The sequence below is a fragment of the Pangasianodon hypophthalmus genome, chromosome 27, assembly GCF_027358585.1.
Source record: "Pangasianodon hypophthalmus isolate fPanHyp1 chromosome 27, fPanHyp1.pri, whole genome shotgun sequence".
Taxonomy (NCBI): domain Eukaryota; kingdom Metazoa; phylum Chordata; class Actinopteri; order Siluriformes; family Pangasiidae; genus Pangasianodon; species Pangasianodon hypophthalmus.
In genome coordinates, this window is record NC_069736.1 from 15,354,675 (window position 1) to 15,373,241 (window position 18,567).

At 37.8% G+C, this 18,567-nt stretch overlaps 2 protein-coding genes and 1 long non-coding RNA gene across 5 annotated transcripts; 2 read left to right on the top strand and 1 right to left on the bottom strand.

Moving 5' to 3' along the window:
- The first annotated feature begins 215 nt into the window (after nt 1–215).
- Nucleotides 216–7,597, top strand: hoatz (HOATZ cilia and flagella associated protein). Its single transcript, XM_026921448.3, has 6 exons — nt 216–529; nt 1,613–1,648; nt 1,723–1,793; nt 5,225–5,284; nt 6,177–6,229; nt 7,347–7,597. Exons 1-6 carry the CDS (start codon nt 319–321, stop codon nt 7,411–7,413), a joined length of 498 nt encoding a protein of 165 aa, XP_026777249.1. The 5' UTR covers nt 216–318; the 3' UTR covers nt 7,414–7,597.
- On the bottom strand, nt 6,661–8,629 carry LOC117596201 (uncharacterized). 2 transcript variants are annotated; one of them, XR_004577371.2, is made up of 4 exons: nt 8,521–8,629; nt 7,939–8,074; nt 7,319–7,443; nt 6,661–6,995 (listed from the first exon to the last, which is right to left on the bottom strand). It is a non-coding gene; the product is annotated as an uncharacterized LOC117596201 (long non-coding RNA). The 2 variants fall into 2 exon arrangements; XR_008301075.1 differs by lacking the exon at nt 8,521–8,629 and having other exon boundaries at nt 7,939–8,487.
- Nucleotides 8,630–8,814: 185 nt separating this feature from the next.
- Nucleotides 8,815–17,233, top strand: layna (layilin a). Of its 2 annotated transcripts, none has more exons than XM_026921447.3 (6): nt 8,815–9,169; nt 11,109–11,406; nt 12,139–12,296; nt 14,449–14,544; nt 15,152–15,254; nt 16,078–17,233. In XM_026921447.3, exons 1-6 carry the CDS (start codon nt 9,094–9,096, stop codon nt 16,430–16,432), a joined length of 1,086 nt encoding a protein of 361 aa, XP_026777248.2. In that variant the 5' UTR covers nt 8,815–9,093; the 3' UTR covers nt 16,433–17,233. The 2 variants fall into 2 exon arrangements, with proteins under 2 accessions (XP_026777248.2, XP_034156322.2); XM_034300431.2 differs by having other exon boundaries at nt 15,218–15,254.
- Nucleotides 17,234–18,567: the final 1,334 nt, after the last annotated feature.

An 18,567-nucleotide genomic window follows, 5' to 3' on the forward strand; every position in this document is an offset into this window, starting at 1 on the left:
GGAAACCAAAAACAAACGTTCCGGGAACGTTCTGGGGAATAGTAATAGTAATAGCTGGGGGTCCATGTGCTTGTTCAAGTGCGGATGATTCACCACGAGTGGGGAGGATTTAGGACCTTTTTTCGTGTATACACATATACATATGTGCGTTTTGTAAGTTCATAACAATCGTCCGTTAAAATTTAGACTCATTCTTTATAAATTAAATGGGGGATTATGTCGCGCGCCTGAAAGCGTCTTTCTCCATGACAACACGCGCCGGTGCCTTCACTTCCGGTAAACACACTCAGCCCTTGGCTCCAGTACAGAAGTCTTATTATGAGCGAAGTGCAAGATATAGTAGACGCTGTAGAAACACTTTCAGATGTTGATGTGTGTTACACGGTGTTTGAAGGCTCGTCGCAAGAGGATGTAGCTTACGCCAAAGTCTTCTGGAGCTCCCTGTGTTTACAGCCACCCATCGAGTCCAGCTTAGTGTCGGTGGATATCAGACAGCGTCTGAAGGTAGCCAAGACCCCGCAACGCAAGTGTAAGTGTGTGTGTGTGTGTGTGTGTGAGACAGAGAGAGAGTGAAAGAGAGAGAGTTGTGTGTATGACATTAGACTGCATCTGAAGATAGCCAAGGACCTTGCTTGCGTGTTTGTGTAAAAGTAACCATATCTACAGTGTGTGTGTGTGTGTGTGTGAGAGAGAGAGAGAGAGAAAGAGAGAGAGAGAGAGAGAGAGAGAGAGAGAGAGAGAGAGAGAGAGAGAGAGAATGAAAGAGAGAGACTACATCTACAGCGGGTGTGTCCGTGTGCATGTGAAATGAACAGAATAGGGAGCGTGTATAACATTAGACAGCATCTAAACGGCCAACTCCTGCATGGTGCATGTTTCTGCACTGTCTCATGTAAATCAACCGGCTGTTTCTTGATGTACCTATTAAAAGTAAATTATACCCTTTGTGACGTGCTTTTATAGGAAAATAATCATCGACAGGGTGGTGTGATGGCATGACCACCCTGAGGCTGACTGTTTTCCTATAACAGCACGTCCCGAAGTGTTTTATTTCTCTTACGCCACAGCAATTTTTCAACACTAGCAATTTTTTTATTATTGTCATATTTTTATCCATTTACAGTTACATTAAGGTTCATTCCTGTTATCACTTACTTTATAATAAGACAAAAATCAGCTTATCCTGTTACAGAGAAACCACAAATTCCTCCACCATAAAGACTCGTTTGTGTAAGAAAATTAAAGTTACTGATTTACCTCTGACTATTACAAAGTGCTGATGCTGGAGACTCCTTCCATAAATGCTGAATGAACGTTTCCTCACAAAAACACTTTGCATATCACACACAGCATATCAACAATTAAACACATTTTAAAATCCATTTGTATGGAAACGACACTGTACAAGTACCTGTGTAAACTGTTACTAAAGAAGCAATGATGTATTAGAACATGTCATTCTTCTATATATGAAAATTTGATCCAAATTAAATGTCTAAACATAGAGATATACCACAAATTCCTGACCATGAGCAGGTAAGATAAAATATTGTGGGCTTAGGCTATATACTGTAAAACAGTCTTAATAATTTTGTCTTATCTTTCCTCTTAGCCAGTAATAATGTTCCCAAGCAGCCACCATGGTCTAGTAAGTAGTGTTTTTATTCGTTTTAATAATGTCACTTTGAATTCCCCCAATCTGAACATATGATCTTACAACAGAAAATGATGAGAGCCTACAGAAGGCGTACCAGCTACAGATGCAGGATGAGAAGCAGAGATATCTGGAAATGGTGAGGAAATGGTAAACTGCATTATACCTATACACATTCTATGTCATGATGGCTTGCACAAAATAAAGACGGGGAAGTAAGGGGAAATGTTACACACAGCCTTTGCTGCCTAAGTGCTGATAGATTGGGAAGATGGCTCATCCTCTCAGAACAGCTCGTGTTTGTGTTTAAAGCCAGCTGAAAACTCTTGTTGTTGGACACCTCTACTCAAGAAAAATCTTAAAACCTAGGAGGTACAGGTGATTTGCAAGATTCTCTGTAAAGAGCTCAGAAAATTTGCTTATGCAGGTGCATAACCTATCTCTGAAGATAAGTAATTTTCCCAGTGTAAATATTTTGACGTAACTTTAGGACTTAAGTCTCCAGCTCTGAATGCAGCAATGAGAAGATGTACTGTATTTCTGTTCACAACAGATTCAGTACTTGAGGGGGCAGTTGGGGAAATGGGTTTACTTACAGGGTTTTCATGGACACTGTTCAAAGATATATATTGTACCATTTGCTGGTCTGCTATTTACCTTACTGCTCTAGTATGTGGCACTGTATTCATAAGACTGAAGGTGCAAATTCTGATAAATACCTCTGATGGTAAAATAAAATATTTTATTTCATATATTTTACTGCAAGTTGTAGATATGATATATTGATGCAATTTCTATTGTTCTCTCTTACTGTGCTGGAGCCAGCCTGCAGTGAGCAGATACACAGCAGTAATGAGCAATGAATCGAGATCAGATGAGTTTTTGCAGCGTGAGGATCTGGCAGCCAGAATCTGCTGTCTTTAAGCAAAAAAGGCTTGGCACACTGCATTAAGGAAATGAAGCTCTCACTTGCATAATGGTGCACTTAAGACATAAAGTGAATCAGGCGTATGCTGCAATCACACACCAGTGCAAGCTAGATTGGTCCTTAATTATGGCGGTTGTAATGAAATAGTCAGTGTTACAAACCCCTAACAGGAATATGAGATTTGGCGACAAGAGACTGGCACAAGCTACAAATTAGCAACATCAGCAATTGGCTACACCTACCATTTTAATATTATGAGCACTATACAAAATCAATAAACCTGCAGCCCACAAAATTAAGAGTCCAGATGGGAGTGTGTTTAAATACATAGCAGAATTCCTGTGAAGCATTAAATGGTTTATGGTCCCTGATGTGTTGTATGCTTCATATTACATCCTCATAAAACTCTCCTGAGTAATTGCCCATTTTCTAATGTGATAAGCAGCCTGTATTTTTGATTTAGCACTGGTGTTCCCCACTGCACCAGGGAGCCAATCGGGGTAATGTGATCCCAGAAGCTGCCACCTTTAACCAGCTCTTTGTACTTCTGTCATGATGGATGCATCTGCGGAGCCTCTGGTGCTTGCCGCAGCCCACTGAGCTTGGCTGCTAATCGGATTAGCGGGCCCATGGTTTGCGGTGCCCAGGCTAGTTGCAGATCAATTCATCTGAAAGAGCCTAGGAGGGTTCAGGGAACATCGACTCTTTTTTTGCAGAGGATTCTGCTTAAGTAAAGAGGTGCACATCATTCGGTATGAGACATGAGAGTGGTTTTAAAATGCACATTTTAAAAAGAACGTTTCTTGCATAAAGAGCTCTTACTAGCCCAGAGATTCCTAATTTGAAATTTAATTGGGCCAATAGAAGATCATTATCCTTGTTATCCCTGACATTTAGTATGTGTTTGACCCAAGTTCAGCAAAATCCAGAACGGCTGACATCCATAGTGCTGGTTGGATTTTTCAAAGGCTCATCTATGGCATTCACAATAGAACAGTTCTACAAGCAAAGATACACAAAACATAATAGGGTGCGCTGTTTTGGAATTTAATCAATGTCAGATGGTATCATGCAGCCTGATGTAAATCAGAGTTACTGGTACCACCACAAAGTCAGTTGTTTTTTCTATAGCACGTCCTGAAGTGTTTTATTCCAACATATGCAAAATGTTTTTTCATCCGTTTATAGTTACATTTAATGTCATGGAATTTCCAAGAAATAGGTTATTTCCTGTTATCACTTACATTTCATTCATTTTCTCTTGAAGTTAACTTAAGAAACAGAGAAACCACAAAGCCCTCAACCCTGAAGATATTCCCATCACAGGAAATATAATTTACAGCTTTACTTCTGACTGTTACAAAGTGCTGACACTGGAGACTACTTTCCATAATTGTTAGACAAACATCTCCTTACAGAAAGCTTTGTATTCACAAAAGTTTTTCATCTCTTTAGCATCTGCTATACAAGTCAGTGTGAAATAGTTTTTACCACAGAAATGATATTTTAATGAACGCAGTAATATAAACCTGTGATTTGCTTTGCAGCCAAGCTATTGTAAATAAATTAAATACTTTCTTACAAATCAGAATCAAGAGTTCAACAGCGCTGAGGTATAAGCGTCTATAATAGTTAGAGTATATATGTAATAGTTTTATAATTTGCTGTGCATTTCAGTCTTGTTTCTAAATTTCAATTTCGACCCAACTGATTCTTCATCAGCCTTAAGCACTGCCATAAGTTTAAACAAAATTGCATTATCAGTGATGGTTTTCTTTAATCACGTTCTTGGTTTAACCTGGAAAGTCAATACATGCAGCCAAACAAATTACAAAATCTCACGAACTTCCTAAGCTATCGTTCTCTAGTGACTCATAGGTATGTTACTCACTCGCCGTCTTTTTTTTCCAGCACAGTTGCAATCTGCTCAGCTCTACATCCCTCTTATTTCTCCACAGGTCCACTGAGAGCAATCGACTTGAAAGCTGTAGGATGCATAGTCCACCAGAGACCAGATTATTTTCATACAATTCCTATTTAGTAATTGGCATTTCTTCTCAAGAAAAAAGCTTTTTCCAAAGCTGACAACTGGAGAGAAATGGCTGTTTTTATAAGAAAAAACAGCATTTTCCATCATGTGCTTGATACTTTGCCATTTTTCATTCTGAATCTAAACCTTTCACTTGAATAACAGCAGTTATTCTGTTCAGTATAATGTCCACAGAAATGTGTATATTTTATGAGAGAAGCTGCTTTAGATTTCACTTTGAGTGCTTTTGCAGTACATGGCATGAGTAATGTTTATAGCTAATGATAATAATCATATTGAATTACATTATTGTAACTGATTAACCTGCTCTCAAATGATGTCTGCTTGATAAATGGCTACTGAGGCCATATTCAGAATGTAATCAATCAAATGACGTTAATTACCAGCCAGCCGTGTAGCCACAAAGTGAGAGTGTTAAATCAGAGTTATGAGGCTTGTTTAGTAGTTGCAGTTTCTCTTGCCAGCTGGCTGCTGCATTCTCAGCCGTGTCCATATGCACATAGATTACTACTGGTGGAGAGATAGGTGGTTAGCTATTGAACATCACATCTTGCTTTTTCACACACCAGTTTATTGTGTCTTTTTCTCCAAGGCAAAAAAGCGTGATGAGATCATGGCACTCTTAAAGAAGCAGAGAGAAGATCGGATTAAGGTAGGCACCAATGTGTCAATCTCCCTTATAAATCTATATTGCTATTCATTTCTGTTCAGCCACCAATATGTACGTGCAAATCATCCTATAGGCAGTTCATCATTATGGCCCTTTGCAGATTTGGGCAGAAGAGGAGTCCTATAGACAGCCAAGTGTTTTATTTCTCTCTTATCCATTAGAGTGCTCTGTCTCTCTTATCAGCACTTTTTCCTCAAAGCCTCAGCATTTTAGCGACTGTCCAACCCCTGCAGAGGAACAGGAAGAGTGGACTGGTCTGGAAAGCAACTCATTATGGACTTGCATGTCTCTAGGGGAAAAGGATGATGATTATGTGGTTAGCCTTAGCTGTTTTACCAATCATGATTAGTCATAGCCAGTTCTATCTGACATTATTGCTTAAGGCAAATGTGCATTAAAACAGCCCTGTGTCTAAAAATCACGATTTTTACATCATTAACTCCTCTTGGATATCTGATTCTGATCATATAACATATATAATTTGGTCAAAAATATGTATTACTTTTTAAGTTTGACCCTTACATTGTTTCCATCCATGTAAGTAATTATAGTGGAACGTAATTATTGTCTATGCTATTTTGAGGCACTAGTTATCTTAATCGTAATCACACTAGCTACTTTACTTCTGTAATCTGCAAATTACAGATTGTCTAATACAGTTAACAACCAAAACTGAAATTAAAAAGCCATCAAATTTAATATCTTCTTCTATTGTCTGGCTGTGCTACAGATTATCCTATGAATACCATCATATGGCCTTCACAGCACCTATTTTCACACATTTCTGTAAGATGTTGATCAAATACCTCAGTTAGAACTTCTTGGTAATTGGTAACATCATGATTATAAACTGTTAACTGTGTGTTCTCCACAGAAAGAAATGGTATCCCGTCTGCACAAGCCAAGTAGACCTGAGCTGACTGAGAGGTACAAAAGAACATCTGTGCTGTCAAAAACTGAATTCGTCTGGTGAAAAATCTACGTTTAAACTGCTTACGATAAGAGGCATGGTGCGTGATAGAGCCCTGCATTGATTGTGTGGATATAGAGGCAGTAACCCGACAATGACTACAGGATTTACTGCTGTGGGAGTGGAAGCTGTTTTTCGCTGATGCTGCTGCCATAAATTACTTCAAATTAAAAAAAAAAAAAGGCAAACAAATAATACTCCCTTTTAATTCCTTGGAGAGGTATTAGACAAACTTTACTGTTACAGGAAAACAGAATTAGTGTGTGTGTGTGTGTGTGTGTGTGTGTGTGTGGAATTCCCAATCAACGTTTTTAATATTGGTGGTTAAAGGGTTATGAGAAAAAAAATGGATACAAAGAAAGTGCAGAAATGTACCCAATTCCTCACTTTTAATACATCACTAATAGCTTGTCCAAAGATTTAAGATATTTTAAGCACAGGTTATGCAAGTTTTTCTGTTCTTTACATGGTGAAAGTTTCCTGCTGTAACCCAGCACATTAAGTGCTAACTAATTAGACCACGAGTTGGTCAATTAATCCATGAATCAGCTGTGGTAGATGAGGCAAAAATGTGAACAGCATAGCATCCTTAGCACTAGGTTTGAACACCACTGGCTTCTGTTCATTGGTACTTACAAAATAAAGGTACCAATCTGTACTTTTCCTTTTCTCTGGGGTACAATTAAGGGTACATCTTTTGTACCTGTAGTTGGCATCTTTCACCTGGAAATGTGAATACAGTGTATCTTTAAAAATAATTTAAGTTATATAATTGGACCTTAAGAACCACCCATGTACCTTTAAAGCATTACTCTAAAATCTAATTAAAGGTACATGCACCTTCCCAGTTAACAAATGCATGCTAAAAACACAATATATGGTACCACCCCAGTGACATGGAAAAGTACAGCTTGGTACCTTTATCTCAGAGAGTGTATCTACACATCGCACAAAACTGCGTATTAATGACAAATGACTAAGCATTTAGAAGCAAGCGTAGATAGCTATGAAGTAAACATGTTTTTTTTCTACTTCACATCACTAACCTGATTCTGATCTGCTGTGTCTCTGCAGGTTTTCTTGCAAGACTCCTCCTGAGGTTCTGGATCAGGACATAAAGGATGTCCGAGACCTTGTATAAAGGGTGCCACCTGCCTTTTGAAACCTCATACTATAATTTTGTTTGGAGTATAAGAATATGAATGGTACTTTAGATTAAACTGTCCTGTAACAAATGTATGTTGCCTGTACACACTTCTTGTGGAAAACAGAAACTTTGTACACAATTTTTTTTATGGATTAAAAGACAGATTATAGAAATTTAAGTAGAAAAATCACGTTATCATACGTTTTTCCACATGTGATTATTTGATAATGTGATCATGTAAAAGTGTGTTTCAACGTTATGCCCTGAAATTGGACATCCATCATGTCAAAAATATGTGATTGTATGTGAAAAAGAATTAATTGTGTGGGAAAATCACATGTGAGAAATGAAACCACATGTCCATCATGTGAAAAAAAAAAAAACACATGAAAATATTTTTGCATGCACCACATGTGAAATGTCCACTGTGAAGTGTCTAAAAACCTAATGTGACTTTTCTTTAAAGGAATAGATATATAGGAATAGTGTGTGGCAATGCAAAATGAAATGTTACAGTACCTGGTAAAGCCCACAATGTTGGGTTAATTTTGCATCTCAGGGCCTGGGATTAGCTTGTTGGGTCAGGTAGTTTGTCGACTTGGCCCAAATTGGGTTGATAATAGTCAGTTCATCATAATTTATTGGGGATGCTGACCTGAAATGGAACAGGCAAGATTCATTTTCTGGAATTTTCCACTGTGACTGTTGAGCAGCAACCGCGTGTGAAGTAAAAGAATTCAGCTGTTACTGGAAGAAAAGAGTTTTGTTCACATTAAATTAATTTTAGAATTTATGTTGAATAAAAGCTGAACAATTCGGAATTATATTTCTGTATTACCTAAACATTATATAGGCAATAACTTTTTAACCTGAAGTTTGGCTTGATAGCCAGTGTTAGCCTGCTGACAAAAAAATATGCTAGCTGGAAAATATGGCTGAATTTGACTACTTGCTATAAATAAACCAAATTAGTGTTTTTTAAAAGAAAAATTTTAAAGATTTGATTAAATTCTAACAATTATATTTACAAGTAACATTAAGCTACCAAATTTGGGCTGCTACATAAATATTAACGTTACTTCTTACTAGTTACAAAATTACCTCACGATTAGTCAGTAACATCTCGGATTATCAGCTAGCACTGTACTCTAGCAATGTCGTCATTTTTACGTCATTTGGGGCTTAAAAAAATAGCATGCTAGGTAAATATCCTAATCCAAACTCGCTCGCGCTGGGTATTCAAAGTACCCAAACTGGGTTATTTTTAACACAACAGTTTTTAGTGCATTGCGCATTAGCCAAATATACCTCTACTTTATATACTTATATACTTCCAATACCATTCATCATTATTTTTGTTATTTCTGACACAACATTTCGCATGCAAGAACAACTAAAAGAGACTCCGCCCACGATCAGCAGTCTAATTTAATTAATCTGAACTTAATTAACGCGCTCGCGTGACTGAAACCCCTCACACACTCCTCCCTGATTTCCTGCGTGCAGTGTGCGGAGACAACACAGGGTTCATACACTGCTACACACACACACACATACACACACACGGAGAACCTCACTCAATCTGTGGACTGTCCATTTGTAGAAATGTATTTAATGTTTCATGTTTAAAATACGCATTTCATCTGTAATGGAAGCCTGAGAAGAAACAGTGAAATGGATGTGAGGAGAGTTTTAGCTTTTTCAGCGCTGATGCTCAGTGTGTCGACTTCAGGATCCAAAGTGCTTGGTGGTAAGTGCGCGTTTTCTAAAACATCCGTCCTGTTTCCTGATTTAATGTTCATCAGTGTAATGGGATTGGTTGTTTCTGGGTTTTTCCTCTTTTTGATGTCATAAAGGCACTGCATTCTTCATTTATAAGCTTATACATATTATAACTAACAATATATAATATAACTAAGTAATAATTTTAAGGAATTGTTTCTAGTTAATGGATTTGATATCAAGTTTATAGTAAGTTTATACCAGATTATTTCTACAAGGTATCATGTGATGATCTAATCAGCCAATCAATTTCCCAATATGCAATATCAATAAGATCCCATCTTGACCTGCTGAATGAATCAGCTCATGTCATTTTGTAAGCCATTAAATGCTACATTGAATTCAATTTTAGTTTAATAATAGACAAGGGACAAAACAGCTTTACACAAATCCAGACATAGATTTAGATCCCGTACAGAACAAGCCAGAGGTGACAGTGGAAGGAAAATCTCCCTGAGATAACATGAGGAAGAGGAACCAAATTCAAAGAGAACCTATCCTCTTCTGGGTGACACCCAATAGTGGGATTATAAATCATTACATTATACAGGTGTAGACAAAAAATACAGTGTATTGAAATGATCAGTATGAGCATATTGTGAATAAGAGTCCTATATGAGCACAGGACAGTCTTTATGATTCCAGCAGCAGTTCTTAGGTGCAAGTTTACAGTATCCAGGTGCAATTATCCACTGAAGCAAGGGCGAGCCTGTTTCTGTGAAGTGCAAATCTTTAGGGACCATCCATAACAGTTGACGGTGGATCACAAGTGCATAAGCTCCAAACAGAAGTGGAGAGAGCATCAGGATGAATCGGGCAGGTCTGGAGGGTGAGAGGATCCACAGCCGTAGCCTACGTCACGCCCAGATTTTTAAATATAATTTTGGACAATTCAATGCCACCTGAATCCACCAAGTCTGCATTTTTGCAACAGGTTAATGCTCTTAACACTAAATGCTATTTCACTTCATGTACCCTGTGGACTTTTTATAATATCCACATCCTCTTTGTACTCATTTCCCTTCTACGCTTCTTTTGATCATGGAATAAAGCATTTCCTTTTTCTTTACTGCCTGTAAACCCAACGTGTGGTGCTTGCTATAGATGTTTTACGAGATGTCTAGGGCTCCACTGCAAACTGGACTAGTGAACTAAATAGGACATTGAAATGACAGGTTTGCGTGCAGTTTAGTTCGGTGGTATGTGGGTTGGGACGTAGCTTTTATTGTCAAAACCTTGCAGGATGCTGGTCTAATTAGGATCTGGGTCAGAGGTACCAAAGGGGCCCCTTTGGTAATGAGAAAAAATGTTTAGCGTGGGATGTTTGGGCACTACAGGGAGAGTTACAAACATACTCCCCATAGTTCTTTGATGAAAATGTCCAACAAAATATCATGGCAGAGCAATTTGTATTACTAGCTAACTTGGGGGCATGATTCTACCCTGGTACTCGGTTATATGAGAAATGGAAAGTTCAGAAGGAGTCTAATGCATTAGGTGTAGTGCTTTAGTCTTAATACTCATTCTTTATGCAAAATATTTTTATCAGTTTGTATAATATTGCATTAAGTTTTTTGAAAAGTCATTTTCATTTGTTTTAATGCATTATACAAGCACGTGAGAAATCCATACAAATTACAAATATGAACAAGCAAGGATGACATGGTTGGATTTTTACTCAATTTCAAGAATAGGAATGAATGTTAACCCTTTTGACCCTAATTTTTACCTTTCATAACTTTAGTAGCTTACTAGAAACTTGAATCCTGCAAATTGTTGCAAATTATCTTTACTGTAATAATGGTTCTGGTTATAGGATATGAATCCTAGTATTTGGGTAACATGCTGCAATCCCTTAGTTAGACCTTCATGTGCCTGAACTGGTCTCATTCGCTCTTCCCCCAAAGGCCAGAATATATGCAAGCGGGGCACCAACATACCCTGCTACAAAATCGGCTACTTCGAGGACAGCTGGCGTAAATTAAACTTCGAGGAGGCCCAGCGGGCATGCAGGAGTGACGGAGGAGACCTGCTCAGCATCGAGTCAGCGGCTGAGCAGAATCTCATTGAGGGCTTAATTCAGGAGCTGAAAGCTTCAGATGGTGACTTTTGGATCGGTCTACGCAGAGAGCCAAAGTATGAGGAGAGCAGCACTGACTGCGAGTCTCAGTACTACTGGCTGGATGGAAGTCGATCAAATTTCAGGTCTGACGCACAAGAAATTTCCACTGTGTATTGTGTATTCCGTTATGTACAACTGCATTACAAAACATAATTCTGCTGTGATCTCTAGCATCGTGTGATACCATTTTGTTTATTTTGAGAGTAGGTAAAGGTGGAGCACTTGAACACTCAGAATCAGATGTCTTAACTGACATGTTGGCAATTCTGTGTGTTCTTGTGTGTTCATCAATGGAAACAATAATTTTCTTGTACTTTTTCTGAATCCGTTTCATATTTCAGAGATTTAGATGAGGCAAATGAGCCTTTTTTTGCCTAGATTTCTTCCTAAATTAGTCTTAGCCACCCTATATTTTTTAAACATGCATGCCCTCTTCGGCATACTTGAGCTTAAAGATTCCTGTGATTGGATAACGTAACTCCAATAAACGGAATAGAAGAAAGCCATCTTTTCTTAAAGACGGTTTCAGACTGTGTGATTTTACTATTTTGATTATTCTGATTATTACTGCACAAGATTCCAATAAAATCCTGGCCAAATTCTTTAAAAGACTGACCGATAATATATGTTTTATACAATGCAGATCCTCTAATGATAGACCTACATTTAAAGAGAATTACTCCATTCTGCTTATCAGTGTTCAAACACACAGTCTCACAACGCTGGATAGCCTAAAGGCTCATATAATATGAGCTATGATAGTATCAGCACTGACTGTGATGTTATTTTTTTGCGTTTTCTGTGTATATGCATAGGAACTGGCACACGGATGAGCCCTCCTGTGGTTACGAGGTGTGTGTTGTGATGTACCACCAACCATCAGCTTCATCAGATGAGGGAAACAAGTACATGTTCCAGTGGAATGACGACAACTGTGAGACAAAGAACAATTTCATCTGCAAGTATACCAAAGGTGAGATTCTTCAATATGAGTTTGGGAGTTATATCATCCCATTACAGTGCCTCACAATTGCTAGCATTTAATGAACGCCATTAAAGGTCTGGTTATCTATTTTTTTTAAACAATCGTTTTTCAAGTGAAGGTTGCGTTTCCCCTGAATTAGGGTTATGGGGGTATTCTGGATATTTCATAGCTTTGACATCCATTTTGAAACAATGTAGCCTGTTATTTAAAGAGTAAACAGGCATGATCATAAAAGGCTAACTGTATTTGTGAGTTTTATAAGAAATAAAGCACTTGGGGCCAATGCAAAGCGGAGTTATTATTACCATCCCAAAGTTGATTCGTTTCCAATAACAACATGACCCAAAATCTCCTATTCCGCTTATACCACAACAATTTGCCAACAATTACAATTTTTAATTTTAGTTCTTGTTTTTTATTGTATAATGGCTACTATAAATAATCAACATCTTTTTTCTCTCTCTAGAAAGTAATAAGGAAAAAAAACACACCTTGTCACACCTGAAAACTTGGTGGTAAATTTACTGACCATTACAAACTGCTGACACTTCAAACTCCTTCCACAAATGTTAAATAAATGTCCTTACAGAAAACTTTATTATATCTGTGATTACATGATTTCTTTGTTAAATACCAACACATTTTTAAAAATTTGTTAATTATTATCCTCAGATTATGTCACACATCCACCATACAAGTGCCTGTGCAAGTTGGTACTATAGAAATGCTCACATGCTAGATTGAGGGTGTTTATATAGATTTACTATAAATAAATTACACCCAGGATTTTTGTCACATCTTCTGTTATAGAAAATTAATCAACCTTCTGACTATTCAGATCCAAGAATTGAACAGTGCTGTGGTAGAAATGCATGTAGAGAATATATGAGACCAGATCCTGTTAGAGGAAGGTTCTGTGTGTGTTGCTGTGAGTCTGAGAAGTGCAAATCCATATCAGAGAAAACCAGAACGTGTTACAATCAGATCTGGCATTTGTATATCTCTGACATGGCTCACGACTGCATTACATCGATTCACTGAACGCCATTATGACATTATGCCGCCCCCATGAAGAGCGCATTCGGCAGACTGAGTGGGCGGACCGGAACAAAACACACACACACACACACATCCTACCCCCATCTATTATACGTGATATTCATAACAGATATAGCAGTACTGTTCAAGAAATTCTGATAAGTGATATGATGTGATTTCAGACAGAGCTCCACTCTCACCTATTGCTCCAAACAGAACGTTCTAACAAGCACCCATCTATCACACTCTACCATCGACTGGCAAATACTATTTGTGTTATTTTTGTTTTATAAACTTCAGAATTAAAAAAAGAGAGCCTGGTGAGGAAATGACTGTTTATATCTGCTATAATTTAAGTGAAGCAGCAACTAACTTGTTTTGTGGATGTTCCACAACATTAAAAAGTTATTACAAGTGGATATGTGTATAAATGGATATTTGGTATGTGTATTTATTGTACTGTATATTCACTGTGCTGTGTACTTATTGTCTCACACTCAACTCACAATGTTGTGTATTTGCACTCTCATCATATTTTATTGTTAACTTATAGCAGTGATCCCTTGAACTTTTTTCAGTCCAGTGACTACATGTTGCTTAGAAAAGTTCTGAGTTTTGATGTAACAAATTTGTGTTCCTACTGGAAACAGACATACAAAAGTGTGTATACACTGAAGTGCAGATAGCCAATCAGATTGCAATCTTCAACACTGTAAAGCTTCTGAAACTGGACCAGACATATCAGATGCTCTCTGATTAACAGATTAAGTTAGATTTCTTTATTAAGATTGAAATGCCGTTTCCACATCTGATTTATTGGTTGTCAGACTTGATCCATGAATACAATTTCATTCATGTTGTTTAAAATTTGCTAATTCACTATAATCCCATTGAAACCGTATGCTAACTATAATGAAAAGAATTTAAATGGCATTTTTCCAAGCCTGATTTGATTACAAACAGCCTAAGTGGGCAGGAAAAAGCCCAATCTGGCAACGCAGACAGTTTTCCCCCATTCTGTGCTTTATGAAGTGCCACTTGTATACCTTTGTACACCTTTTATATTTTACACATCCAAGTTGTTATTTTCTTCTCATTTCAGATATCTTTATAACAACAACGACAACAGAAGTAGCCAGGAACCCCTCAGTGACGGTTCACGATGATGGGATGAGTGTTGTGGCTGCTGAACATACAGGTAGACCACCAGAGTAGAAGAAAGGTTTCAGTAAATCTCAGATTTGATTATGGGTTTCTGAGCACTGTTGCTACATCTACAATTATTAACAATTTTTATATCACAGCACTGTTGTATTCTCAGTTCTGACTGGTCGGAGGGTGTTAATTAATTTTCTATAACAGTAGCTCTGACTACAGTTCTGGCCACATTTTATATTAAAGCACTTATTCTAATATCTTATAGTTTCTATAATAACAACATATTACCTTAAAGAGAAAGTGATGGACAGCTATAACATATGTTTATGGAATTTCCACAACATTATCCGCAAGTGGTTTATTCCTTGCTTGAGATTTTTTGCTTTGAAATAGCAAAAGCAAAAGAAAAGCTATCTTTAAAATAACTGTATTCATTCAACCAATAAATAATGTTCCAGTGAAACCAAATTGGTGACTGAATTTTGTTTTACTTCTAATTAACTGTGGTAAATGCAAATAAATGATTACATGCAACTGACAAAACCCCCACAAGATTAATAAGACTGTTCAATTATTAATTCTAAACATAAACCAGAGTGACATTGTGCTAAATGTTGCAATGTTATATATTGCTTGATGTTTTTCAGATAATGTAATGAACATCGTTTACATTGTTCTCCCTACAATACCTCTACTGCTGCTCTTGATCGTAGCAAATGGAGTTTTCTGCTTCAAGCTGTTCACAAAAAGGTATGTCATTTTTGTTGTAACACTCAGTAGCTCTATTAGGTACACTTACTTTTATAAGCAATTCTAAAAATGATTGTAAGAATAGTAGCAAAAATATACGATATGGCAGTATATGGAGACCTGACCATCACACCCATGTGTTTCTTCCCCAAACTGTTGCCTTCATTAGAACTAAGAGGCCTAAACCTGTTCCACCATTACAATGCCCCTGTATTCATAGCAAGCTCCATAAAGACATGGTTTGCTAAGGTTGGAGTGGAAGAACTCGAGTGACCCAAGCCCTAACTTCAACCCCACTGAACACCTTTGGGATGATTTGTGCCCCAGGCCTTCTCACTTGACATCAGTGCCTCACCTCACTAATGAATGGTCTGAATGAGTGCAAATCCCCACAGCCATGTTCCAGAATCTAGTGGAAAGCCTTCCCAGAAGGCTGATATAACAATAAAGGGGGACCAACGACATGTTAATGCCCATGGTTTTGGAATGGGCTCATATGGGTGTGATGGTCAGGTGTCCATATACTTTTGGCTATATTGTGTATATAATAATTATTATATAGAAATAATTATTGCTATAGAAATAGAATGATAAATAAATTGATGAGATTTATTTTGTTACACATTCAGTAAGATACTGTGAGTGCCATTTTACATTAAGTAAAGGTGATATATATATATATATATATATATATATATATATATATATATATATATATATATATATATATATATATACACATAATGTTATTATTACTAGAGTATGCACACATTGTGGTTGTTTGTTGGTTTGGTGTAACATCACATTCATTCCCTCTTTTTAGGAGAAGAAAGCAAACAGAGACTCCTGCAGATAAGCATGGGACCTGGGCCCCAGGAGATCGATGCAGCAGCCCAAGTCCAGATGTGTACAACGTGATCCGAAGGCAGCACGAGACCGACCTGAGTGACACTCGGCCTCACACCAAGAACACCTCGTTCCTGGGCTCCTCCCCAGACACACCGACTGACGAGTATGACAATCTGGGAGGCCACGACACTGAGAGCGGCTTCGTCACGCTGGCCAGCACCGAGAGTGGCTTCATCACCAATGACATCTACGAGTCCTACCAGAACCGTTCCAGCACCAGGTACCACGGAGAACACAGCTGGCTGGATAACGAGCTGTACGGCTACTGAACAAGACTTTGTGCTCTCAGAATATTTGTGATGAAAGAGGCCTTGGGTCTTGGATGTCCTCAGACATTTCAAAGACTTCAGCAGGAAATCAAGGACTGATTTCTTTTGTCCATGTAAATGGGCACCTAGATGACAAACGGCAGTGAGATTGTCATCTTGCAATCAGTTTAGCATAATTACTGATTTAGTCTCCTATGGTAGGCAACAACAAAAAGGCTCAGAGTCTCAGATAATCTAAGATAGTTATCAGCTCCCAGTTTCTGTAAATACAAAGACATTTCAAAAGACATTTCAGAAGATCAAGACACTTGATCAAGTGTGCACTCCTGTATTCGCATGGAATGACTGTTAAAACATGAAAAATGACACTGACGTGACTTCTTTAAAGATTTGCTTGAGAAATTCTTATTTCCTCTGATTGACTGCTTGTGGAAACTGGGCTTTTACAGACCTTTTAGGGAAATGCATTATAAAATATATGTACTGTCTGTCTTTTTTTCTGAATGGGGTTGCATAAGTTGATGTCAGCCTAAGGCCCTTTGAATTGTCCATGTCTCCAAGAGAACCTAGTGGAAACAGTTCAATTAAATCAATGTAATGGTACTGATACTTTGTGCATAAAATTATTCTGTATGTGCTTGTGCCTCATCGTATTGGGTTTGCATGGACCGGTTATGCTGCTTTCCTTCATATTGCATATTCTCAGCATTGGCCTTAAGGATTAAAATGTGATCTTATGATGCTGACTTGTAAGCCTTAAACTGGAACAAAATAAATGTCTTGCGTTTTCTGTCAAAAGAAGTTTGAGATGTACTTGTAATTATTTTAATGAAAGATGTTCATAAATTGGACTTTAATGTTTTGATGATTTGTCCTACAGTAGTGCACATTTATAGCTAGGTCATTTATATCTAGGTTAAAAAAAAAAAGAAATGTAAGTATTTTGTGTTGCTTGTTCTACTTTATTTTTACATGTGGTTTCACATCTGATTTTTTCATTTTTCATATTTATAGATGCACTTAAATTGCTGTCTACGAAGTGCCCTCGGAATTGTCCATGTCTCCTACTTCTAATTTACACAGGCTCCCAAATTGGCCATGCTCTCTAGGTGGGAGGTGCATACTCTTTCTCCCATGTCAATCACAATGGCACTAGCCAATCGTGGGCATCCATGAGCTCATGTTTGTGGAAAAGGGTAGATGGTGCTTTCCTCTGAGTGTGTTACACAGCATGAGCAGCAGTCCAAAAAGGGCTGGCTTCAGGTGTCTTGGAGGGAGCACATTGGTGGTAGTTGATGTATGAAAGGGTGAGCTGCCTGGTGGCCAAGACCAAAATAGGAAGAAACTGGGATGGGGGATACCCAAAAAGCCACTGCACCTGGCATAAAAATAGAAACCGTACAAAGTTTTTTTTTTTATTGATTAATTTAATAAGAAAATTAATTCATTTAAAAAGAAATGAATTTCTGTTTCACATGTAGGACATGCAGATTTATTTTTGAAATCTGATCAAACATTATTCACAAGATGTGTTTACTTGGATTCAATTGTGCAATTTTAGGACATAAGACGAAATGCACCTTCATGTGGTTTACTCACATGGTCTCATGTGAAATGTAAGTGGGTGTTCCTGAAGGGTGTGGAGATCAAATAAATCTGCGTGTGTGTGCTCCCTGGCTTACACGGATGTGCACACTGATGATGCCAAATTGTGTGAAGCAGTACCACCATTAACCAGCAGGTGGAGATATATTACACATTACATTCCCATTACAATGGCATGAGTTCATGTAGAACTTTCAGGCACACTTCTAATGATTATAAATCATAAATACGTATTAATTATAAAGCAATGTTTTTACTGTAGACTTATGTAAGCAGATACACATAGATGTGCTTAGAATGGTAAATATGGTGGTTAGGTTTAGCAGTTTCTCCTCTGTTTATTCATGAATGCTGAGGCTGCAGTGACTGAAAATGGGCAAATGATGAGGCTAATTGGTGGCTGTTGTTTTTGTATTTCCGGTTAGCAACCTCAGCATGAGTGAATGAGCTCGACTCAGTGGCATATCCAGGTTCTTAGATATGGGGTGGCAAAATGGCGGTAAGGGGTGGACACTTTAAGGGGTGTCTAT

Coding starts and splice junctions, on each gene's coding strand:
- hoatz (XM_026921448.3), top strand. CDS start 319: ATGAGCGAAGTGCAAGATATAGTAGACGCTGTAGAAACACTTTCAGAT. Junction 530..1,612: donor CAAGACCCCGCAACGCAAGT/GTAAGTGTGTGT, acceptor CTTTCCTCTTAG/CCAGTAATAATGTTCCCAAG. Junction 1,649..1,722: donor CAAGCAGCCACCATGGTCTA/GTAAGTAGTGTT, acceptor ATCTTACAACAG/AAAATGATGAGAGCCTACAG.
- layna (XM_026921447.3), top strand. CDS start 9,094: ATGGATGTGAGGAGAGTTTTAGCTTTTTCAGCGCTGATGCTCAGTGTG. Junction 9,170..11,108: donor AGGATCCAAAGTGCTTGGTG/GTAAGTGCGCGT, acceptor CTTCCCCCAAAG/GCCAGAATATATGCAAGCGG. Junction 14,545..15,151: donor TGTGGCTGCTGAACATACAG/GTAGACCACCAG, acceptor GATGTTTTTCAG/ATAATGTAATGAACATCGTT.